The sequence below is a fragment of the Diabrotica virgifera genome, chromosome 8, assembly GCF_917563875.1.
Source record: "Diabrotica virgifera virgifera chromosome 8, PGI_DIABVI_V3a".
In the NCBI taxonomy this organism is placed as follows: domain Eukaryota; kingdom Metazoa; phylum Arthropoda; class Insecta; order Coleoptera; family Chrysomelidae; genus Diabrotica; species Diabrotica virgifera.
In genome coordinates this window covers 142,603,110-142,627,531 of record NC_065450.1, presented here as the reverse complement: position 1 = coordinate 142,627,531, position 24,422 = coordinate 142,603,110, and the positions used below count along the sequence as shown (strand labels likewise).

Below are 24,422 nucleotides of genomic sequence, written 5' to 3'. Positions count from 1 at the left end.
CCCCAGAGAAAAGTCATGTCTCTAAATCCATCAAAAACCAATGACTTGGATGGTTGGACAGCCATGGATATCCTAGAATACGTGGACTGTTATTCAACGCAGAAAAGAACATAAAACTAGATACGGAACAAACGATGAATACAGAGCGTTATCGAGAGAAATCAGAAAACAGTGCCGCAAAGACAAAGCTGATTACATCTCTGAAATATGCAGAGAGATAAAGGAACATGTCTGTCGAAATGAACCGAGGGATTTATTCCAGAAGATCAAACTCCTTACCAGAGAATTTAAACTTCAAACGTGGTCTGTAATAGATAAGAAAGGTAATCCAAAGACCGATACTGTCGAAATATTGGAAACATGGCGAAACTACTGTGGCGAGCTATATAAAAATAACGAAGTATCAGCAGAAAATGAGTGGCCCTCTGACTACCCTAGAGAACCTACTGTCTTACTCGCTGAAGTCAAAGATGCAATTAAATCGATAAAGAGAAATACTTACTAGGTGACAAAGGATTACATATTATCCATTATATCTGTGTCGCTGTATGGAATCCAGGAAAATGAATTTATATCCCGCTACACAAAATAGGAACTACTACTAGATGTGAAAACTACCGCACACTGTCACTAATAACACATGCTAGTAAAATCTTGTGGCATATCATCAAAAACAGATTAAAAACCTATCTACATTACCAAATACCTCAGGAACAAGCGGGGTTTGTAAAGGGTAAAGGTACAAGGGAACAAATCCTAAACCTTAGACAACTCATTGAAAAGTCTAAAGAATTTGAAGTACCTATGATTATATGCTTCGTTGACTACCAAAAGGCATTTGATTGTGTAAGCTGGATAAATCTGTGGTCAATTTTAATAGACATGGGCGCACCAATGCACCTGGTGACACTTATTAAAAATCTGTACCAGTCCAATGTAGCGACAGCACGATTAGAGCAGAAGTTCTCAAACCAATTCAAGACCGAGAGAGGTGTTAGACAAGGATGCGTGTTGTCACTTGACTTATTTAACATTTATGGTGAACATGTCATGAGGATGGTTTTAGAAGGATGGGCCGGTGGAGTAACAGTAGCTGGTAGGAAAATCTTCAATTTAAGGTTTGCTGATGACACTCCACTTATAGCAGCAAATGAGCAAGAAATATTTGATCTTCTTCTTCTGAAGGAGGCGAAGAGTTAAGACAAAAGCTAAGACAAAAATAATGGTGGTCGACAGATTCGACACTCTTCAACTGACTAACATATTGCAGAAATACCAGATAGTAAATACCTTTGTCTATCTCGGGTCTAGTATAACTAATGATGGTAACTGTGAAGCAGAAGTTCGGAGACGTATTGGTATGGCAAAAAATGCTATGAGTCGCCTAACTAAAGTTTGGAAAGACAGATCTATCTCTCAAAATACCAAGATGTGACTGATGAATGCCTTTTTATTCTCAATATTTGTATACGCAGCAGAGACTTAGACTCTTCGCGCATGCGAGCGCCAAAAAATTGATGCTTTCGAGATGTGGTGCTGGAGATGAATGCTGCGCACACATTGGACAGCTCACAGGACAAACGTTTCCATTCTAAATCAACTCAATATTAAAAAAAGGCTGTCTACAATATGTCTGCAATGAATTCTGCAATTCTTTGGTCACGTGGTTCGCAGAGGTGACGACAGTTTGGAGAGATTAATTGTTTCTGAAAACGTTCCGGGCAGATCATCAAGAGGACGATCACCAACTAGATGGTCCGACCAAATAAAGAATTCAGCGGGAAACTCATTATGCGAAGCTCTTAGAGCAGCTGAAGATAGAGACCAATGGAGAAACATTGTTAGGAATATTGGAAGAAATCACGATCATCAGTAATGGGGAAACGACAAGAGAGAGAGACAGAGAGAGAGAGAGAAAGAGAGAGAGAGAGAGAGAAAGAGAGAGAGAGAGAGAGAGAGAGAGAGAGAGAGAGAAAGAGAGGGAGAGAGAGAGAGAGAGAGAGAGAGAGAGAGAGAGAGAGAGAGAGAGAGAGAGAGAGAGAGATCTTTATTGTAAATTTAGGGCCCGTTGTTCGAACGCTAATCAACAATGATCACTTTCAAATATTTAATTACTGTCACCAAAACTGTCAATGTCAACTTTTATTGGGTTGCTGAAAACATAATTGATTATAATTATGAGATTAGTTAATCAATTAACATAACAATTATTAACATAATTGATTAAGTAATTTCATAATTGTAATCAATTATGTTTTCAGCAACCCAAACAAATTTGACATTGACAGTTGGTGACAGTAATTAAATATTTGATAATGATCATTGTTGATTAGCGTTCGAACAACCGGCCCTTAGTATACTGTATTTAATTTGATGAATTCTAAATTTATCTCTGATTATCTAATCTTATAAAATCCTAATGTGACAAACCACGCGGTCTGTACGGTACACTTATTCCAGCGCACTACATATATTGTACTCCATTATATTTACGTCACTACAGCTGCAACTACTAATTTCGGGTCTATTTACTTTTTACGTTTCCCGTAAAATCCATGTTGTTAGCACTTAGTTTGATCTAAAAAATGGTATTTAGAATTGATTAATGAAATTTATAATTATTATTATTATGGTAGGGGAGCCCAAGCAGGGATTTTTGCAGTTACTCGAGCGCGTCAGATTATCATATGAGGAGAAACCTGGTGCCGTGCAGATGTACCTTTACCATATTTACATTGGCTCTCAACACAGGGGAGTTCGTTAAGAGGGGCCCGAAAAAAATATATTCTTAAAAATACTCGAAATTGTCAGATTAAGATTGGGTATTAAGTACATGCAAAAGAGTGTATATTTCAAATATCTGACGATTTGAGCGGGGCGTAAAGAAATGGGTGAGCCAAAAAGTTTCACAATAAAAGCGAATATTTCGCGAAATGAACGTCAGGTCGAAAAACTAAAAATACATCTTCAATACTTTTTAAAAATCCATCGAATGGTACTAAACATGACCCCCACGGAGAAACACATAAAATTTTAAATACAAACCCCGCGATATTTCGCAAAATGAACATCAAATCGAAAAACTGTGAAATACACTTTCAAAATGTTTTTGAAAAATCTATAGAATGGTACCAAACACTACCCCCCAGGGAGGTAGGATGGGGGGTTACTTTAAAATCTTAAATGGGACCCCAAATTTTTATTGGAGATTTGGAATCTTTACGTAAAAATAAGCAAATTTTATTCAAGATATTTTTTCGAATTATGGATAGATGGCGCTATAATCGGAAAAAACGATTGTTGGAAATGGAAAATTAAATTAAAAAATAAAAAGTCCCCACTAGAATAGAAAATTTCACTTAACTTTTAGAACCTAATAATTCCTTGGTTTTAGGACCTAATAATCACAACCCAATAGGTCCCCATAATGCTCGAGTGACTGCAAATTTAGCACACTTTACTCCCCTACCATAAGATGAACGCTGACTTATGACAATATACTCATAAGTGCGCTAAATGGAAGTAATAGAAAACAATTTTATTATAAGTAAATAGATATTTATAAAAATAAACCAAAATGGGTGAAAATTTTATTAAAAGCGTGTATTTTGGTTTTTTATTTAATTTTGAAACTTAAATTTTAAAACACTGATGATATTTCTAGATTAAAAAATCCTCCTAAAACTTTATATATTCGCATTAGAATTCAAAATATTTTTAAGTAAAACATAGTTACCTACAAAACTCACAATAATTAATAATAACCTATTTTTTCAAATAATCCGACAACTTAGTTCGATTACACAAAAATATAATATATTAATTAGAAATAAACACTACTTCCCTATGGATCAACACTAACGAATCCTTAAAATAATATACTGCTGAACAGATATCGATACAGATAACAGAACAGATAAGAGAATCCTGCTCTGACGCAGGTTTGTCAAAATGACAGTGACTATTTCTCTATGTTGCCTTATCAGTTATTAGTTATATTATGTCAGATTTCTTCTTAGAGATAAAAAATTTTAGTAGTTCCAATGTGACACAAAATCTAGTTATGGAATAAAAAAGTTTATTTGAAGAAAGTGTATTTTTTGTCGTTTTCAATGGCGGTACAGGCTCGTTTTTTTAATATTGTATTTAATTATAGATTAATTTCCACATTCTCACATATTTCTCAAATTGGGCTCTATACCGACATTTTTTACTATATTACGAATATGTGTGCCATATATCTCGACAAAATATTCAAAATTAAAGCCGCAATCTTGGAACACATTTTTCCTTTTTGATGATGCGCTACTGCAGCCACTTAAAATTATATTTGTAGAATCTTTATAACAAATTTTTATCTAATTTTGTAGTAGGTAACTTTCATGTTTTTAAATTCGTATGAACTTTTATAATTAATAGATACCTATACCCCAGCAATCGAAGCCGAATAAGCACTTCGCACAAATCGAAAAATTACTGGCCTATATTTTTTATTTGGGATATTTGAGGGAAGGCAATACAAAAGGCGTAATATTTCGTGGGCCTCGAAATCTTTACTGCGAAAATCCTCAAATAAATGCTACAATGTACATGGTCTGAAATTTTAACCGTTTGGCAACGTCGCCCTTAATACAATTCATGGTCGTTATGGAAAAATAAAAAATAATGAATATTTAGCGCTTTTTAAATAACAATGAGTTTGAATAACCTCTACTTTCAGGTGTTATCAATATTTATATATTTCCCTAATCCCCTACTAAATCTCCCTAGTCTCTTTCAACAGCTACCGTTCTCAATTCGAAAATAAGAGAGTCTCGAATTTTCAACATCACAGGAAACACAGTGCGCCATTATTCATTATTCATTGATTTATAGACTGTATAAGACATAAAAAATTAATACACTCTGCCACCATTATTTCTAAAATTAAAATACAGCAAAATGTTTTAATCAATTTGTAGGAATAAATACTATACAGGGTGAGTCATGAGGAACTGTACATACTCCTACCTCGTATAGAGGCCCCTATGGGGAATAACAAATGACCATTAAAAAGTGTCTGCTCCCACTGTTTAATAAAATATACAGGGCGAGTTTCGCATTTTGACAGAAATTTATATTCGTCATAATTTTTGAACGGTCAAATCGATGTGTCTCTTATTTTGGTCAATCGTTACACTATTACCACCTAATCAACTGATTTATTCAAACTAGAAAAAAATCAGGTCCGGCTTTAAAAAACTAGTTCGTTTGGGTCTTAGAAAAAATTTCACCCTGTATACGCTTTTTGAAAACTCTAATATGAATTTTACAAATTAGACAAATAGGCAACTAAAATGTCATATTTATTGTTCCCCACACGATTACTTAATTTTTTATTAAAAAATCAAATTTCTCAAAATCGCAATTTTACTATAAAAATAAGAAAAATTAAACAACGTGTTTCTTAAAATTAAAAGTTTCGCCATTTTTTTTCTATAACACGTCTAGATCTAAAACTCCCCATAAAACTTGTCTTTAGACTCTATAGTTTAACATAGACGTGATCAAATAGATAAATTTTTAATTTTTTCACTTAATTTTTGCGATTTAACTTTGCAATTCATGAAGTTGCACCTTATATTTTTAAAAATTCATAACTTTTACGAGAAGAAGACTGAAGGTGAAGGTCTACAACCATTGTCATAGTCTTCACAATGGTAAGAGATATGTGCTGTAACAATTTCAGAAAAAAAAATTAAAATGGAACGTTGTAGCGAGTTAAACCGTGATTTCATCTTTTTTTTTTTAATTTTTAGGTTAAAATTACGATTTTGACAAATTTGATTTTTTAATAAAAAATTAAGTAATCGTGTGGGGAAAAAATAGTTATGCCATTTTAATTGCCTATTTGTCTAATTTGTAAAATTCATATTAGAGTTTTCAAAAAGAGTATACACGTTGAATTTTTTTCTAAGACCAGAACGAAATAATTTTTTAAATCCGGGCCTGATTTTTTCTAGTTTGAATAAATCAGTTGATTGGGTGGTAACATAAATCAAATATTTGTTAAAAAAAATTAATTTTTGTAATAAAAGTTAATTTTATTAAATCTATGGTTTACTTTCCCAAACTTTTCATTCATAGTCAAATTTGATTTTTTTATAAAAAATTAAGTAATCGTGTGGGGAAAAAATAAATATGCCATTTTAATTGCCTATTTGTCTAAGTTGTAAAATTCGTATTAGAATTTTCAAAAAGCGTATACAGGGTGAAATTTTTTCTAAGACCCAAACGAACTAATTTTTTAAAGCCGGACCTGACTTTTTTCTAGTTTGAATAAATCAGTTGATTAGGTGGTAATAGTGTAACGATTGACCAAAATAAGAGACACATCGATCTGACCGTTTAAAAATTATGACAAATAAAATTTCTGTCAAAATGCGAAACTCGCCCTGTATATTATTAAACAAGGGGAGCAGACACTTTTCAATGGTCATTTGTTATTCCCCATAGGAACCTCTATACGAGGTAGGAGTATGTACAGTTCCTCATGACTCACCATGTATGTTATTATGCCCTCCTATCAGCCATCTCCTATAACATCCTGGTTAAAGAACCTCAAAATCTGCAGACAAGATAAACATTGCCATGATAATCGCCAACAAAGTCTCTTTTCCGCACTCGACTGCTTGCCGAACTCCCGCTTCGCGTCGTTCGGCAAACTGCAGTCGCGTGCGGAAAAGAATGACTTTCTGCACTTGTTAGGAAAATAACTATTTCTTCAGCTGTTTTTTTTTTGTTACGTACTGGCCTAATTCATACACAAAACAAAGCTTACATCAATCATCTGTCACTTTACTGGTAATTGACGGAGGTGGCAGTTCACAATACTATTAATAATAAGGAAATTTAATAAGACATAAGGAAAATATTCAGGAGAGCAAAGATAATTTTATGAGAGCCATTAAACATATAGATAATAATAAGGATAATATAGCCAACAATTTACTACATCAGAATATCGCCCTAATATTCTTGCAGTATCAAAAATTATTATTAAATACTGTACACCTTGCACATTCGGTTTTAAAATTACAAAATTGTAATGAAATTTTTTGTTAGTGAAATTTTTTCTAAGACCCAAACGAACTAATTTTTTAAAGCCGGACCTGACTTTTTTCTAGTTTGAATAAATCAGTTGATTAGGTGGTAATAGTGTAACGATTGACCAAAATAAGAGACACATCGATCTGACCGTTTAAAAATTATGACAAATAAAATTTCTGTCAAAATGCGAAACTCGCCCTGTATATTATTAAACAAGGGGAGCAGACACTTTTCAATGGTCATTTGTTATTCCCCATAGGAACCTCTATACGAGGTAGGAGTATGTACAGTTCCTCATGACTCACCCTGTATGTTATTATGCCCTCCTATCAGCCATCTCCTATAACATCCTGGTTAAAGAACCTCAAAATCTGCAGACAAGATAAACATTGCCATGATAATCGCCAACAAAGTCTCTTTTCCGCACTCGACTGCTTGCTGAACTCCCGCTTCGCGTCGTTCGGCAAACTGCAGTCGCGTGCGGAAAAGAATGACTTTCTGCACTTGTTAGGAAAATAACTATTTCTTCAGCTGTTTTTTTTTTTGTTACGTACTGGCCTAATTCATACACAAAACAAAGCTTACATCAATCATCTGTCACTTTACTGGTAATTGACGGAGGTGGCAGTTCACAATACTATTAATAATAAGGAAATTTAATAAGACATAAGGAAAATATTCAGGAGAGCAAAGATAATTTTATGAGAGTCATTAAACATATAGATAATAATAAGGATAATATAGCCAACAATTTACTACATCAGAATATCGCCCTAATATTCTTGCAGTATCAAAAATTATTATTAAATACTGTACACCTTGCACATTCGGTTTTAAAATTACAAATAATTAGTACATTTACCATTTATACAGAATTAGTGTACCATTTTGTACCATCATCATTATCATTCTCTTTGCCGTTATCCCTATGCGGGGTCAGCTTCCCTAATTGCATTTTTCCATAAGTTTCTATCTTGGGCCATATCAACATCAATCCCCTTTACCGACATGTCCTGCCTAAGCGTTTCCCCGCAGGTCTTCTTTGGCCTTTCTCTCCTGCTTCTTCCAGAAACTCGTAGTTAACCCTTTCATTGTTGACGAAATATACCTAACGCGACCTTGGTGCTAACTCAATTTTTCGTTGCATTTAAATTGTAGTTTTTTGGTCGAGATGGCCCTGTAGTTCCTTGATCCATAATATGAATCTAAACTGACGTTACAATACACTTTTATCTACGTACTCAATATCAATAAAATTTGTTTCAGTAAAAGTCAAACAAATTCTAACGTCTAATCTAATGTTGTGTATATCTGCATTATGACGCCTGAAGACGTCATGTGCACTCGGCAGTAGTAACAGTATGACGTTCTTAGACGTAATCAGTATTCAAAGGGTTAAGCAATTCTTCATATTGGGTGATTAACATCTCGACGTTGAACACGACCAAGCCATCTTAACCTATGCTCTCTCAATTTGGCATCAATTCCTAGACTACCCCTCCTTGCCACCCCTAGACTTTCCCTTATATACTCATACCTAATTGTATCCTTTTTTGTTACTCCACTCATCCATTCTATCATATTGTATAAAACGGATTAATGAAGTTGATTTATTAAGTATATTTTTATTAATTGATTGTGTTATTTTTAGGTACAGCAAAATACTGTAAAATCAGTTCAAGGAAAAGTAATAGACGAAATCGTCTCAAAAATCGTATAAAATCAGACGAAGAAGAAGAAAATAGCAAAGCTACGGAAGAAGAAGAAGGTAAATCCAAGGAAGAGTCTAAATCAAAGGATGAGGAGGAAACTAAAGAAGATAAAGGTTCTGAAGAAGAAGAAAAAGGTTCCGATGAAGAAGCAAAGGATTCTGATGAAGAAGGGGAGTCCAAAGAAGAAAAAGATAGTAAGGAAGATGATGAAAATAAATCGGAAGGTGATGATAATTCAAATGATGAAAAAGATAGTAAAGATGAGGAAGACGAAGAAAAGGAGAACAAATCTAAGAAGCAGAAAGATTCAGGTAAATTTTTACAATTAAATAAATATGCAAATTAGTATTTACTACTTATACTATCAAATTCATATTATTTGAGCAGCGAATTTTTAAGAAGAATTAAATGTTTTATTTGTTTTTATTTGACTTGATCTTCATCATATATCTATTGTTCTAGATCTATGTAGACAGAAAAAGGTAGAGTACAGAAAACCAAAAACAGTTGCTACGGTAGGCTTTCAGCAGCCTTTGGTAGATCACCGAGTGGTAAAATGCATACAATAGCCTATACTTGCCATTGGGATGGATTCTATAGTAAATAATAATCGTACATTACTGACTAGAAATGATAAATTGAATTTAGTCTTTGCTCATCTTTATAGTAGTGACGAAAACACTGGATAACAGATAAAACAGATAAAAGTGGTGTGAATAGTTAAAGGGAAGAAGCTAATTTAAGAAACCTCAATAAAGAAATAAAGATAAAAGGCCGACAAAAAATAGTACTATGAAAGTTTTTGCAAGAAATTGAGAGACATGACCAGAATAATCAGCCGAGAGATCTATTTAGAAAAATACGCCACCTTACAAGAGACTTCGAAGCCAGAACTTGGGCCATTGAAGACAACACTGGAAGTCTGAGAACAAACATACAAGATATAGCAGAGATATTGAGATCATATTGCAGGGACCTACAAAAAGATGATCAACACCAAAAACGTGTTAACCAAATCCCTGACGAGGTGGAAGAAGAACCTAATATACTTAAAAATAAAGTAAGTCTGGCGATCAGTAAGTTCAAATATAATAAAGCTCCAGGTCCACATATGATAAGAACAGAAATGCTCAAAGCCACAAAATAAACCGGCGTAAAATTACTTCATCTACTCTGCACCCAAATGTGGCATTCCAAATAATGGCCTGAAGACGGGACCAAATCGATATTAACGACAATACATAAAAAGGCAGCTTCCATAAATGCGACAATTATAAAACTATTCATCTTATATCACATACCGGCAAGATAATGCTACATAATATAATAAATGACAGACTTAAAATATTCTTTCAAAAAGGAATTCCACAAGAGCAAACTGGATTTATCAAAGGTAGAGGTATTACTCGAGGACACCTCTTGAATATAAGACAGATAATCGAAAACTCTAGGGAATTCAATATTCCACTGTACATAAATGCTGTATAGATTATCGTAAAGTGTTATTTATTATGGCGAATACTAAAAGAAGTAGGCATATTACAAGACTTTATTTCTCATATACTTAACTGAACTATACGAACACACTACTGGATCAATTAAAGTGCTTGACACACTTTCAAACGAATTTCAACTAGAATGGGGTGTGAGACAAGCATGTATACTATCTCCACAATTATTCAATATATGTATATGGAGAACATATTATGAGAAGAGTACTTGAAGGATGGGAAAAAGGCATCTTAATAAATGGTCATAAAATAAACAACATACGTTTCGCAGTTGACACAGTCCTTCTTGCAAATTGTCAAGCAGAGGTCGAAAACGATAGTCAAATATTGGATCTGAAATTAAATATATCAAGGATAAAGATCATAGTAGTGGAGAGACTACATAACAATCATCCACACCGGTTTAAGGTTGTGAGCTCATACTTCTACCTTGGACCATTGATCACAAACACAGGGTCCCTACATACAGGAAGAAAAAATAAAACGTAAATGTAATCTAGCAAAAGTTGCCACAGCAAAAATGACCAAAATATGGAAGGACTGTCAAATTTCAAGAGCGTTAAAGATGAGGTTGATCAACTGCTTAATATTCCCAGACCCTGAGACAATCTGAAAGAAGAAAGATAGACGCCGCTGAATTGTTCAGTTCGAGACAAATATTACGAATTCCTTGGACCGACCGGACCGTAGGACCAATAATTCAATTTTAAGAGATCTAAAAGTTATCCAACGACTCTCCAGTAAAGTGAAACTTAAACATTTAAAATGCTTTGAACATGTTATGAGAGCAAACACAGAAAACATGGAAAGACTCATTATACAAGGAAAGGTGGAAGACCGAGATCACCAAGAAGACCCCAACAAGATGGATCGATCAAATTACAAGAGTATGCAAAAGACCTATGCATGAGTTAATTGAAATGGCCAGAGACAGAGATCTTTGGAGACGGACAATACACTATATCACGTTGACCAACCACTACGTCGACAAGATAGAGAATCTTCATGAGAGTATCCTTGCCTATTTGTGGGCAGTTTTTGTATGATTAAGGTTGCGGTATTTCTTTTCTGTACACATTGTATACGAAGATACAATACAAATATTTGATGTATATACAAACTATACCCTGATCCGATATCGTAACTTGTTCAAATTGGACGGCTGCATTGGATGGGATATGTGGAAAAGATTGAAGAAGGCGAGATGCCAAACAAAATATACAAAGAAGTAGCAATAGAAAAAAGAACAAGAGGAATACCGAAACTGAGATATATTTAGAACATGTAGAAACTGATATAACAACCTTGCAAATAAAAACAGGCCAATACCCAAAAACGGTTTTCGAGTCGTTAATGATGAGAAAATTCAATGTACTAATAAAAATAAACAAAACACAAGCAAGGGTAATTTTCAAAAATCTCATACGACGCAAACTAGAAATAGGTCACAAAATAGTTCACCAAGAAGAAAATTTTTACTACATAGGGACATTATTGTATACCTATGGAGACAAAAGTCTACGAGGTAGCAATCCGGCCATTTATAACCTATATATTGCAGAAACATCTCAATATAAAGGAAACAAACAGATAGGTGAAAAATATTGATAAAACATTATAAGACAGATACTGTTATTGACGTTATAACTATATTCTAGAAATTTCAGAAAAATGGGTATCATTAAGAACATTTACCATTTGATAATAGCTAGAAAAAGTAGTTGAAAATTCAGATAATCCTCTGAGTCCTCTGCTACACTGTCCTTCCATCTTATACTCGGCTTTCATCTACCTATCTTCTCTTCGACTTTTAACAACTCTATTTTTCGTCCCACGTAGTTTTTATTTCTACCTCTGATACGCCCAAACCGGCCTTTGTTCTTGGCTTTTTTTGAGACTGTAGGTACTCTGTCCCTCTCCGTAATCAAGTATTTCCTGATTCTGCCCCTTCTGGTCTTATCCAACATCTACTGTAACATTTTGATTTCAGCTACCTTCATCTTCTTTGCCTAAATCTTCTTTACAGGCCACACTTTACCGCCGAACACTAACGCAGTTCTCACTATACTGTATATTTTTCCTTTCATATCTTCCACGATTTTCGATTATAGAGTACCCCACTCATTGGTTTCCGGTTAAGAATGAACCAACCAACCTGTATTCTAAGGGAAAATATTTTTCGATCAAGGCTCGCATTTTCCATTATACAGGGTGCCCCATAATTAATTGGACATTATCTAATGAGTGATAGAAGATATCAAAATATTAAGATTTAACAAAAATTGCTTAAATAAAATACGGCTCCTTCCTGAGTTACAGGGTGTTTTATTTAAAAATTTAAAAACTATTTTTGCTCAGTATTTTAAAACTAGGTATCCTTTTCATACTTGGGAGAAAGTGAAGGTATTATAAACCCTATGAAAGTGTGTTAAATAAATTTTTCTGGCTACTACCAGTGGCGCACGGCAGGGGACAGCGAATGGTTGACCCCTCCCAAATTCTACGCCACTGGCGGAACTGCCATTTTAGCACAATTTTTCGATTTTCCAATAAATAACATACTCTTCATTCGTAACGATAAAGTCATTAGTTTTCGAGATATTTGAAGTTAAACATGTAACAGCACTGAACCTCGATTTTTGACCTTTCGCTTCGTTATCGAACGTATTCGCTTCGTATCTGTTTAGTCTACAGATAGCGAATGATCAATAACGAAACGAAGGGTCAAAAATCGAGGTCCAGTTATTTTAATTAATGCCGCTTAATTTTTAATTTCAAATATTTCGAAAACTAATGATTTTATCGTTAAGAATGAATAATACACTGTTCAGTCTTAACGATAAAATCATTAGTTTTCGAGATATTTGAAGTTTGAAATTAAGGGCCGGTTGTTCGAACGCTAATCAAAAATGATCATTATCAAATAATTAATTACTGTCAATGTCAACTTTGTTTGGGTTGTTAAAAAGTCTGTGGAGTCTATAATCAATTAATATAACAATAATTATTAACATAATTAATCATAAATCTCATAATTGTAATTAATTATGTTTTCAGCAACCCAAACAAAGTTGACATTGACAGTTTTGGTGACAGTAATTAAATATTTGATAATGATCATTGTTGATTAGCGTTCGAACAACCGGCCCTTAGTGGCACAATACATTAATCAAAATATCTGTGCCGTTACATGTTTAACTTTAAATATCTCGAAAACTAATGACTTTATCGTTACGAGTGAAGAGTATATTATTTACATAGAGAGTATTGAAGAATCGAAAAATTGTGCTAAAATGGCAATTCCGCCATTGGCGTAGAATTTGGAAAGGGTCAACCATTCGCTGTTCCCTACCGTATGCCACTGGTAGTAACCAGAAACGTTTATTCACCATATTTTCATAGGGTTTTTAACACCTACACTTTTTGCCAAGTATGAAAAGGATATGCCGAATAATTTTAAAATACTGAGCAAAAGTTTTTATATTTTTAAATATGCCCTGTAACTCAGTAAGGAGCCATATTTTATTTAAGCAATTTTGGATAAATCTTAATATTTTGATGTCTTTTATCACGCATTTGCTAATGTACACTTAATTATGGGACACCCTGTATAGAAGGTATTTAAATTCTCCTACTAGTTCTAGTTCGTCGCGAAGCAATTCGATATCCTCAATAAACTATTTCTCTTCCTTTTAACCACATATACTCCGATTTCGATCTGCTAACCTTCAGTCCTCCCTCTTCAATACTATTCAATAGCCTTTCTCCAAGACTTCTACTTCTCCAAAATTTCTTTGCTCTCCTCTACTAACACGATATAATCATAGTGCAGAAAGCCACTGCGCATCCGCTAGGAAAAATATTCTAATTCGGATTTTTTGCACAATGTTACTCAAAAAGGACTCCTTTTAACAAATTTGCATGTTGCCAGGGCCAAAAGGTGGTCAAAAATTTTTTAAACGTTTTTTTTTTGTTTTTTCCTAAAATTATTTTTTTTGCATGGAAAAAGGTTTTTTTAGGTTTTTTGGATCATTCCAAAGAGAAAAGGTCTTTAGTGACTTTTCTCTAAAAATGATAGTTTTTGACATATAAGCGATTAAAAATTGAAAAATTGCGAAATCGGCCATTTTTAACCCTCAAAAACTATGTGAAAAACTGAAAATTTGAATGTTGCCAAGGTAGGTGGATATTCTTTAAACATCGGTTGATGAAATCCCTGAGAGTTTTTTGCAATACAGTATTCAAAACTCCTTTGTTTTTTAATTGCTACTCAAGCGTGCGCGACACTATTTTCCACCAACAGTATGGTGCAAATGAAAAAAATAAATTCGTTATTTCGTAAACCGGCGACATTAAGGAAAAATCCCGAAAGAGGTCGCTTTTTATTTATAAGTTATGATATTGCGGCATATATGGTATACTAGTGACGTCATCCGTCTGGGCGTGATGACGTAATCGATGATTTTTTTAAATGAGAATAGGGGTCGTGTGGTAGCTCATTTGAAAGGTTCTTCAATTCTCTATTCAGTAATGTAAACATTTACATAATTATTTATACAGGGTGTCCTTCTACTTCTTTTTTTGTCAAATAATTTAATTTAATAAAATTTTTTTGGACACCCTGTATAAATAATTATGTAAATGTTTATACTAGTGAATAGAGAATTGAAGAACCTTTCAAATGAGCTAGCCCACGACCCCTATTCTCATTTAAAAAAATCATCGATTACGTCATCACGTCCAGATGGATGACGTCACTAGTATACCATGTATGCCACAGTATCACAACTTAAAAATAAAAATCGACCTGTTTCGGTATTTTTCCTTAAAGTCGCCGGATTACGAAATAACGAATTTATTCCTTTCATTTGCACCATACTGTCGGTGGAAAATAGTGTCGCGCACGCTTGATTAGCAATTAAAAAACAAAGGAGTTTTGAATATTGTATTGCAAAAAACTCTTCGGCATTTCATCAATCGATGTTTAAAGAATATGCACCTACCTTGGCAACATTCAAATTTTCAGTTTTTCACATAGTTTTTGAGGGTTAAAAATGACCGATTTCGCAATTTTTCAATTTTTAATCGCTTATATGTCAAAAACTGTCATTTTTAGAGAAAAGTCACTTCAGACCTTTTCTGTTTGGAATGATCCAGAAAACCTAAAAAAACTTTTTTCCATGCAAAAAAAAATAATTTTAGGAAAAAACAAAAAAAAAACGTTTAAGAAATTTTTGACCACCTTTTGGTCCTGGCAACATGCAAATTTGTTAAAAGGAGTCCTTTTTGAGTAAGATTGTGCAAAAAATCCGAATTAGAATATTTTTTCTAGCGGATGCGCAGTAGCTTTCTGGACTATCAGCAAAGAATGTCTAAGTTAATGATGACACTGTCGTTCGTCAAATAATGTTTACATCTCGATACCAATGAGATTTTTACTACACGTAATTTGCCTTGTAAAGACATAAAAATTAGGGATAGCCGTAAAATATTTGCACCCACGCTTTTAATATTTCCCTGTTGTTTTCTTGTGTACCTCGTTTAAAATGTTTCGTTGTTTTTCACGTGTTTTGATAGTGCCATTACATCAATACAATGCTTCGTATCATTATACTTTATAAACTCTTACTGTTATTAGCGATTAAAGTTTACACATAATTTATTTGTTTTATTTGTTACAAAAATTAATTTAGACGAAGAAAAAAAATCGGGAGAGGAAGAAGGTGACAGTGATGAAAAAGATTCGAAAGACGAAGAAGATAAATCTAATGATAAAGAAGATTCCAACGAAGAGAAGTCGGAAGAAAAGTCCAAATCTGATGAAGAGGAAGACAAGTCTAAAGGTTCTGAAGAAGACGACGTTGACTGTTCAGTCACGGGTTGGTCTGAGTGGTCTAGTTGCAGTGTTTCTTGTGGTTACGGTACAAAAACCAGAGACAGAAAATTTCTCCATGCTCAGAACGAAGACGATTGTGATATAGAACTTCAAGATAACCGAAGATGTCGAGGTGAAAACGGAAAATGCAGTGAAGAGGTAACTATACTAGCTGCAAGTTTATTTATGTAGTGTTAAATTTGGCAAAATATTGAAAATTAAAAATTTGTCCTTAAATATTTGAAAAGTTCGAACCAAAAGTTTGATGTTGAATATTGAAAGTAAACTAAAAGTTATGCCAATTACTTACAAGTTAGAGATATAATCATGAGTTTTTTCCTGGTTTTTGCTTTGATTTACTGTGGTATGATTAACTGGAGAATTTTACTATAGTATTTTTACTACAAAAACGTTATTACGTAGGTCAAAATTTTTGACGTAAGAGAACTGTCAAAACATTAGAATGTGACTTTTCATTATTGCTATGTTTATTATAAACACGGCAATAATGAAAAGTCACATTCTAATGTTTTGACAGTTCTCTTACGTCAAAAATTTTGACCTACGTAATAACGTTTTTGTAGTAAAAATACTATATCATCATTGTATGTGGTTGTCGTTATAAAGACAAATCACATGCTATTTTTCTGATGGTACTTTTCAGAAAAAGTTGATTTGATGTAATCGAATGAACAGTCTTTCAATAAAGTCGAAATACTGACAATATCATTTTAAAGCCATCTAATTTAAAATGTGTAATACCTATACATCCGAATTATCAATATATGAATGATTCAGATAAAATTAAAAAATTTCATAATAATTTTTTACGAAGTTATAAAAATATATAAAGGTCTTCTTCGTTTGCAGAGTGAGTCTAAATGCACAAATACGAATTGGGGACCATGGTCTAGCTGTAGTGTATCTTGTGGAAAGGGAGTGAAGCGAAGACTTCGATTACCATCTGAAAACGACAAAGACAATGACGAGAAAGGCGAAGATGAAGAAGATAGTTGTTCTACTTCTGAAATTGTAAAATGTCACATTCCTTGTAATGATAGTAAGTTAGTAATTGAAAACGATATTTTAACAAAGTTGTAAAAGTCAATGATAATTAACGTTTTTAGATATGAAACTAGGAGAAAGTCTGATCGTTGAGCAAGGTCCAGACGGTCGTGTTGTAAACTGCAAAACGACGAACTGGTCTATATGGAGTAAATGTGACACTCGTGGTTCACCTTGTGGTAAGGGCTCAAAGAAGAGGTATCGTCAAATAACAGTAAGTTCTCATAAAAAAGGATATAATATACAGTATCTGCATCTCTAAAACTGTAGGAGTACTATTTATTCGGCGCCAATCAGGACGATTTGTACTTTTGTGATTTGTGCGACATACTTTTTACTCGCTATAATATCGCGCCTTGTTTTCAGTTAAGTACTATTGTAATTTTTTTTTATTATCTATGTATTAAAGGGTCTAGCCGGTTAAGATAGTGAAAAATGACCTCAGCGATATTCCAAAAATAAAAATACCAGGTTGTTAATAAATAAAAATACACCAAAAATTATTCGACCAAAAAAATTTTTAGACCTTTAGCCCTACTCATAACCTCAAAAAAAAAAAAGTTAAAAAGCAGTTTTTCGTTTTTTGGCGATATCTTCGGTTTTCATAATCGTACAAACTTCCTTTTTCCTTCATTTTGTAGAGTTTTTTATTGCCTATAGCATATTTTTTTTTTCAAAACTTTTGACGCGAAATTAATTTTTTTTTTTGAAATTTTTAAATTTCGTTTAAAAAAATTTAGGCCGACTAAAATGCCGAAAAAAATATGTTATTTATTGGGCATCAAATTATCTCTATAACTGTTTTCAGATTTTTATCTGTTTTCACCATGTTCAAAATAATGAAAAATCATTTTTTCGGTATTTTTTTTAACCCTTTTGAATCCTGATTCTATTTTGAAATCATTATCTGTCTTATTTTCCTTCAAGTACATCACAAAAAAGATCAAAAAATTTTTAGACTCCTATAGACCTGAGCATAGCCTCAAAAAAATCAAAACGTATTTTTTTGTTTGTTGACGATATCTTCTGTTCCAATCATCGTAGAAACTTTTTTTTTAATTTGTAGGTTTTTTATTGCCTATAAAATGTTATTTTTTACAAAATTTTTGGGGCGAAATTCAAATCTTTTTACGCCGTTAAAATTTTTATACAGGGTATTTCTAAATAAGTGTAAAAAACTTTAAAAAGTAGTTCTACATAGAATAGTAATGCCAGTTTGCTTAATAAACATATGGCTGCAAATGCTTCGTTTCCGAGATAGGAGGTGTAATTTTTTTTACAAACGGAAAATTTATTTATTACTTTAGAACTAGTTGAAATATTCAAATGAAATTTCATGGGTTTTAAGAGGTAGTTATTTTTATTTTGTTGACATACAACTAAGAATTTGATATTCACCAGTCGCGCGCATACGGGTAATGGTCTGAATTTTTTTAAAGAAAAAAATAGTACGCCACTGAGATATTTCAAACTAAAAAAATATTTTTTAATTTCTCCCTCAACTTGTGACAGAAACTATATCTTTTTTTCCGACGACGTGACGTTTTTATGCAATAAATAAAACATCTTATGGCTTACAAAGTATTCGACATACTATATTTAGTCTAGGCGCCAAATAGAGGTCACCGTGTCCTTTTCAATTCTGATGGACAAACTCAACGATTTCTTATGGATTTTTGGCTGCTGATTACGAATTTCGAGGGTGTATTTCGATCCGAGTGGTCAAAAAATTGTTATAAACAATTTAATTATTTATAAATTGTTTATAAGGCTCTGGCTCATAAACTAAAAGAGATAAAAAAGAATGTTTCAAATAAAATTTGTTCGATAATAAAAAACAAAGAAAAAAGCGTTTACCAAACTTAAATCAAACAATTAGAACTCCAGATATTGTAAAATTAGTACACAACGCAAATTGCAAATTGCAAAATAAGTATTTTTCTAAGCTTTATCAATAGTAACTCGGCTTCTACGCATGCAAATAAGCCTTAGAACATCTCATTTTAAAGCTTCATTAATAGGCTTCCAAACAGAGTTTCTTAAATTACTTGATCTTCATTTGTTTTAAAGTTATACCCATTTGAAATAATAATTTTCTTAAAAAAATTGTACATTAATTTGTTTATAAGGGTTCCAAGCAAATTTATGCTACAAACATTTATACTTTAATTAACAATAATGATAGAAGAACTCAAAAGGAACATTTTGAGCTTAAGAAAATGTTTGTAAGTTTATTTTTAGCCAAGATATCGATATTTTAATAGTGCGCTCTGAGGCGCAAGATCGGTTCACCGCGTAAAGGTTCACGCGCTAACTTCTCGATGCCAATTATAATTTCTATGTATATATACGTTATCTACATTTTTTATTTTTGAAGATCCTAATAAAATTTTATCATATAATTCTTATAATTAAATCATCATACTGTACCTCGTATCACCTTTCATTTTATTTACTTTGTCTTCTATTTTTTGTACTAAATGAGAAAAAAAAAAGACATTAAAAACTAATATTTCAGAAGTAGAACTTAAAAGTAAGTTGATATTATTTATTAATACTCTTTTTACAAACTTTTTATTTCATGCATCTGAATCGAGATATTCAGGGAATCTCAGCTTTTTACATCTGCATAAGTTCTTAGAGCAATTTTTACAGTTGCATGGTGGTACTAAGTCTGTTCTTGTAGGCAGTAAAACTAAAACTTTCTGGGGCTTCAGAGTCTAATGATCTATATGATATAGATATAATCTATATTATTATAGTAACAGTTTTTCAACGAAAAAAACTAGCTATCGAAATTGTGTCTTTCAGTAGCACAAACCAAATTCTTTTTCTATAATATTTTTACGACCAATACAAACCGAGATACGGCATTTTAATGGTTAGCTTTTTCGTCAAATTTATAATTTGAAATATTCAAAGCCAAATAACGGAAACACTTTGCGTTTTTCGAGTAAACTTTAGTTAGATAATCTTTTTCTAAGGATACAATTAGACCTTTCAAAAGAAAAAAAAAAAGAAAAAGTTTCTAGCATTAAAATTAAGTGACTTAAAATCAAAAAAATGTCGGTAATACCTTCTTTTCTTTATGAAAAAATCAGTGAAAACAGCCTCCTAACTACCCTCCTAATTAAAAATTGGTCTTCACCTTTCTGTAATTCCTTTTGTATTTGTATTATCAATACATCCAAGAAGTTTGACTCATTTAGAAGGTATAATTTAAAAAAAATTGGAGTTTAAAAAAAATTGATTTTTTGCAATTTCGTATTTTTCGCCATTTTATTCAAAATATCTCCGAAAATACTAGAGATACGAAAAAAATGATAGATTACTAAATTGTAGCTTTTTTCATAGCTAAAATTTTCTTGTGCACAGATTTTCATTACAGTGAATAGGTAGCGAGATATAGCTGTTTAAAACCTCTATTTACGAGCAAACACCCCCTTATTGAGCCCTTTAAACCAACCCCAATTAAAAACTAAGGGATCCTACGAAATTTAATTTACACGGTCTTATGGCTCTTAAAAAATCCTACAAAATCATTTTTGAAGAAACTTTTTATCGCCAAAAATAAAGGAGCTACGTTTATAAAACGATTTTCTTTTTCGAAAAATTCGAATAGTTCGCTTATAGAGCATTTTCAATGTATATAATACCACAGAACTAGTTCGTGTACCTACTAGAAGATGACTAAAAACTTTTTGTATTTGTACGTATTTGTAAATTCGTATTTTTCTGTAAATAGATGTTTTTGTAATTCTTTAATTCTACTTTTTTTCTGTATTGATCTATTAAATTATCTACATAGGTACTTATAAAAATTGCAATGTTATTAAGGGTGGTTTTTAAGGGTTAAAATAGGATATTATATCCTTTAGCATAAAACAGTCATTATTTAACCAATCAAAACCAAATTTTACCCATATTTAAGTTTACAATGTTTGTATATAATTTTTGACAATAAGGGGTAGTTTACACCCCTAAAAATAATCAACGCCCTTGAGCATGATATAGAATATGAAGTACAGGGTGATATGATCCTAATCTCAAATTTTTATGTAAATCGATGAAAGCCGAAATTATTCTTTTAGGATAAGTCAATTTTTTATTTATAGCTCCAACAACGGTGATTGTAAGGGTTGAAATATGATGATATTATATCTTAAAGCATAAACCAATCATTACGTAACTAATAAGAACCAAATGTTGACAATATTAAAGTTTAAAATGATATTTTATAATAATTTTTTACAATTAGGGGTAAAAGGTTTAATTAGGTTTTCACCCTTAAAAAACCAAAAGCGTACAACAGCTCAATATAGAAAATGAACTAAAGGGTGAAATGAGGCTAATCCCAAATTTTTGTACAAATCGATGCTGGACGAAAAAATTTCGAGATTTTGCCATTTTTTCAGTTTCATTTCCTCGACTACAAGCGTTATTATCCTTATAATACCCTTGGTACCTACCTTAATAACTATAGCACGCTATAACCGTTAATCACGTCGAAATTCTCCTCGTTAACCCTTAAACGCCCAAGGGTGGGTAAAAAATGTCCACCTAATGCGTATTCCCTTGTAACATATTTATTACGTGTTTAAATTTTTTTTAAATTATGTATTGTTAAAAAGACAGCCCATTATCGAATGTTAACTTGGTTCTACCAATATTTTTGAAAATAAAAGCAGCATCTTGAGTTAAATATGGGCATAAAAAGTCCACCCTTGGCAAAACTTGTTACTAAAGGTTTCTATATAATTTCTCGTTGGTAGGAAGATAATCCATATAATTATCGATGTATAATTACATAATCTACATAATTATCCGCCAATGAGGAGGCTGAAAGAAAGAATATGGAGAAAATCGACAAATCTGAATTACTGGCTTTTACTGGTATGTTAATTTTGATGTACATTGTAATTTTGTTGTAAGGTTTGTAAATTGTTTATATTAGTATTTTAGAAGATGCTGTGTTTATTAAGCATAAGATTCTTAAGTTTAATCAATTTTCAACAACTCTCAATACATATATTAGCTATTTTCGAGGTGGATATTTTTTACCCACCCTTGGGCGTACATGGAACCTAAAAAAGGTTTGGCGTTTAAGGGTTAATAGTTGTTTATATTTATTTTCAGAGACATCCTGAAAATGGTGGAAAATCCTGTCCCAAAAAGTTAATCCAATCAAAAACATGTTACGTAAATTGTGCCAATTCTGCGGAATTCGAACAAAGACATATCTCCGAGGAGCACGAGGAAGAGAAGAAACCACAGTGTATAATGTCGGACTGGACAGAGTTCACGCCATGCAGTTCAATCTGTGGTCCTTCTGCAATGCAGTTAAAAACGAGGAAGATTTTGTACAAACCACCTGGTGTGGTGTGTCCTCCTAGAGTTATGTATAAACATTGCAATTTACCTTTGGCATGCACACCAGACGGACGACCCATATTTTTGTAGTTTTTTTTATTAAAATACACAAATTTGTTATTTATTGTTTTAATTAAACTATGGAAATGTTGAAAACGTGTCGTTTGTTTTATATGATATTTACGTCTCTGGCGGAAAGAAACTACCGTAGCATGTTTGATTTGTCTAAATCAGTAATTCCCAAAGTGGTCTATATCGCAAGAGAGGAGAGAGAACCTGCAAGGGGTCTACGTAGACGAAAATAAAATTGGGGTTCTATGAAATGACAATGGGGGTAGAGTGCACTAAATTTCAAAAATTGTAAAAAACAGTATAATTGAAAGTTTGAATTTAATACAAACAAAGTCGATTATTTCAGCGTTTCTTGTTAGAATTAAACTGATGAAGAAAAACATTGGACGGTACGATACAGTTTTCCAATTTGTCCTAGATAACCTGCCAGGTAGTGCCGGTTTATTCACTGGGCGCTCAGGGGTTCGAGCCCCGGAGTAGCCCTCTCATTTTAATACTGATGAGTTTATAAGAACTGTGATAACTTTTAAAGCAAAGAGTGATTCTTTAGAGGCAGTGGCGGCTCGCGACCTCAGTATGCGGGTAGGCTACACATATACTTCGGGTAGGCGACAAAAAATATCCTACAATTTGTAATACATTTTGAGCCGTCTTGCAATACTAAATGTAATCTATAAGCGCAACAATGTGTAAAAATTGCTTTTGGAGCATCTACTTTAATTTTTGATTGTAATCCGTTTAAAGAGCCAGCCATTACACTTGCACCATCGTAAAATTGAGCAATTTATTTATTTTTGTAATCATATGGCTCAAGAACGTTTGAAATTAAACTATATAGAGCGTCTGCAGATCTATTCTCGCTAACATCAAAAAACCCTAAAAATCTTTCTGTTACCTGACCAACTTTTTTAACAAAACGGATTGTTAAAGTATACTGTGATTTTTCGGTTATATCAGTAGTATCGTCCGCTAGTATAGAAAAAAAATGACTTTCATTAATTTCTGTTGAAATTTAATTTTTTTCGTAATCGGCAAGGCAATCTATTAAATCATTTTGTATTGTTTTTGACAAACCCGTGAACACCCCTTCTATTTTTTAACATGATCCTGGATTTCCTGATCGCGTTTAACTACTAAATTAAAAATTTCTTTAAAATTACCCATGTTTGAAGAATTATGGCTCTCATCACGACCGCGAAATGCAGGTTCTTGTTTTACTAACAGAATTGTAACATCAATTTCTTCAACTTCTTCAATCTTTTTCAACTTCTTCATTATATATCTTATTAGATAGAGAAATTTGTCCAGCTAAAGCACTGTCAATAATTTGTTTATTTTTTTCTAACCGTTTTAAACCTAAGCAATTGTTTAAATGTTCTTTCGAAGATTCATGTTTTTTTACACTGGCTGATAAATTTTTCAAATCTGAATATCCCTGACTCACCCAAACATTTTGCTTCAAATTTGAGAGCAACAGACAAGGCCAACAGAAAAGTGAATTTTTAAAATAACTTCCGCTTAGTCATTTATGATTTTCATACCATATTGTTTTAAACGATCTCGAAAATGGTCGATTGTCTTTTGTCTTATCTGTGGATAAAATTGTTAAATTTGGTAAAGGCCGGCCCATTGAAATAATTTCTGACCTTTCTTGATTTTGGCGCCTTGAATAAGGCGTCTCGATCAAACTGCATATTACATCGTTTAAAATATTCATATTCGATGACT

At 32.6% G+C, this 24,422-nt stretch overlaps 1 protein-coding gene across 3 annotated transcripts in view; it reads left to right on the top strand.

Moving 5' to 3' along the window:
- LOC126889818 (spondin-1-like) overlaps positions 1-22,778 on the top strand; it is a 90,710-nt gene extending 67,932 nt beyond the window's left edge. For 2 of the 3 annotated variants that reach the window (XM_050658489.1, XM_050658490.1), the window contains exons 8-12: positions 8,741-9,112; positions 16,006-16,346; positions 17,058-17,247; positions 17,315-17,466; positions 22,389-22,778. In XM_050658489.1, coding sequence (XP_050514446.1) covers positions 8,741-9,112; positions 16,006-16,346; positions 17,058-17,247; positions 17,315-17,466; positions 22,389-22,712 — 1,379 coding nt within the window. In that variant the 3' untranslated portion in view covers positions 22,713-22,778. The remainder of the gene's footprint in view (positions 1-8,740; positions 9,113-16,005; positions 16,347-17,057; positions 17,248-17,314; positions 17,467-22,388) is intronic. The other variant, XM_050658491.1, reaches the window with a different exon arrangement.
- Positions 22,779-24,422: the final 1,644 nt, after the last annotated feature.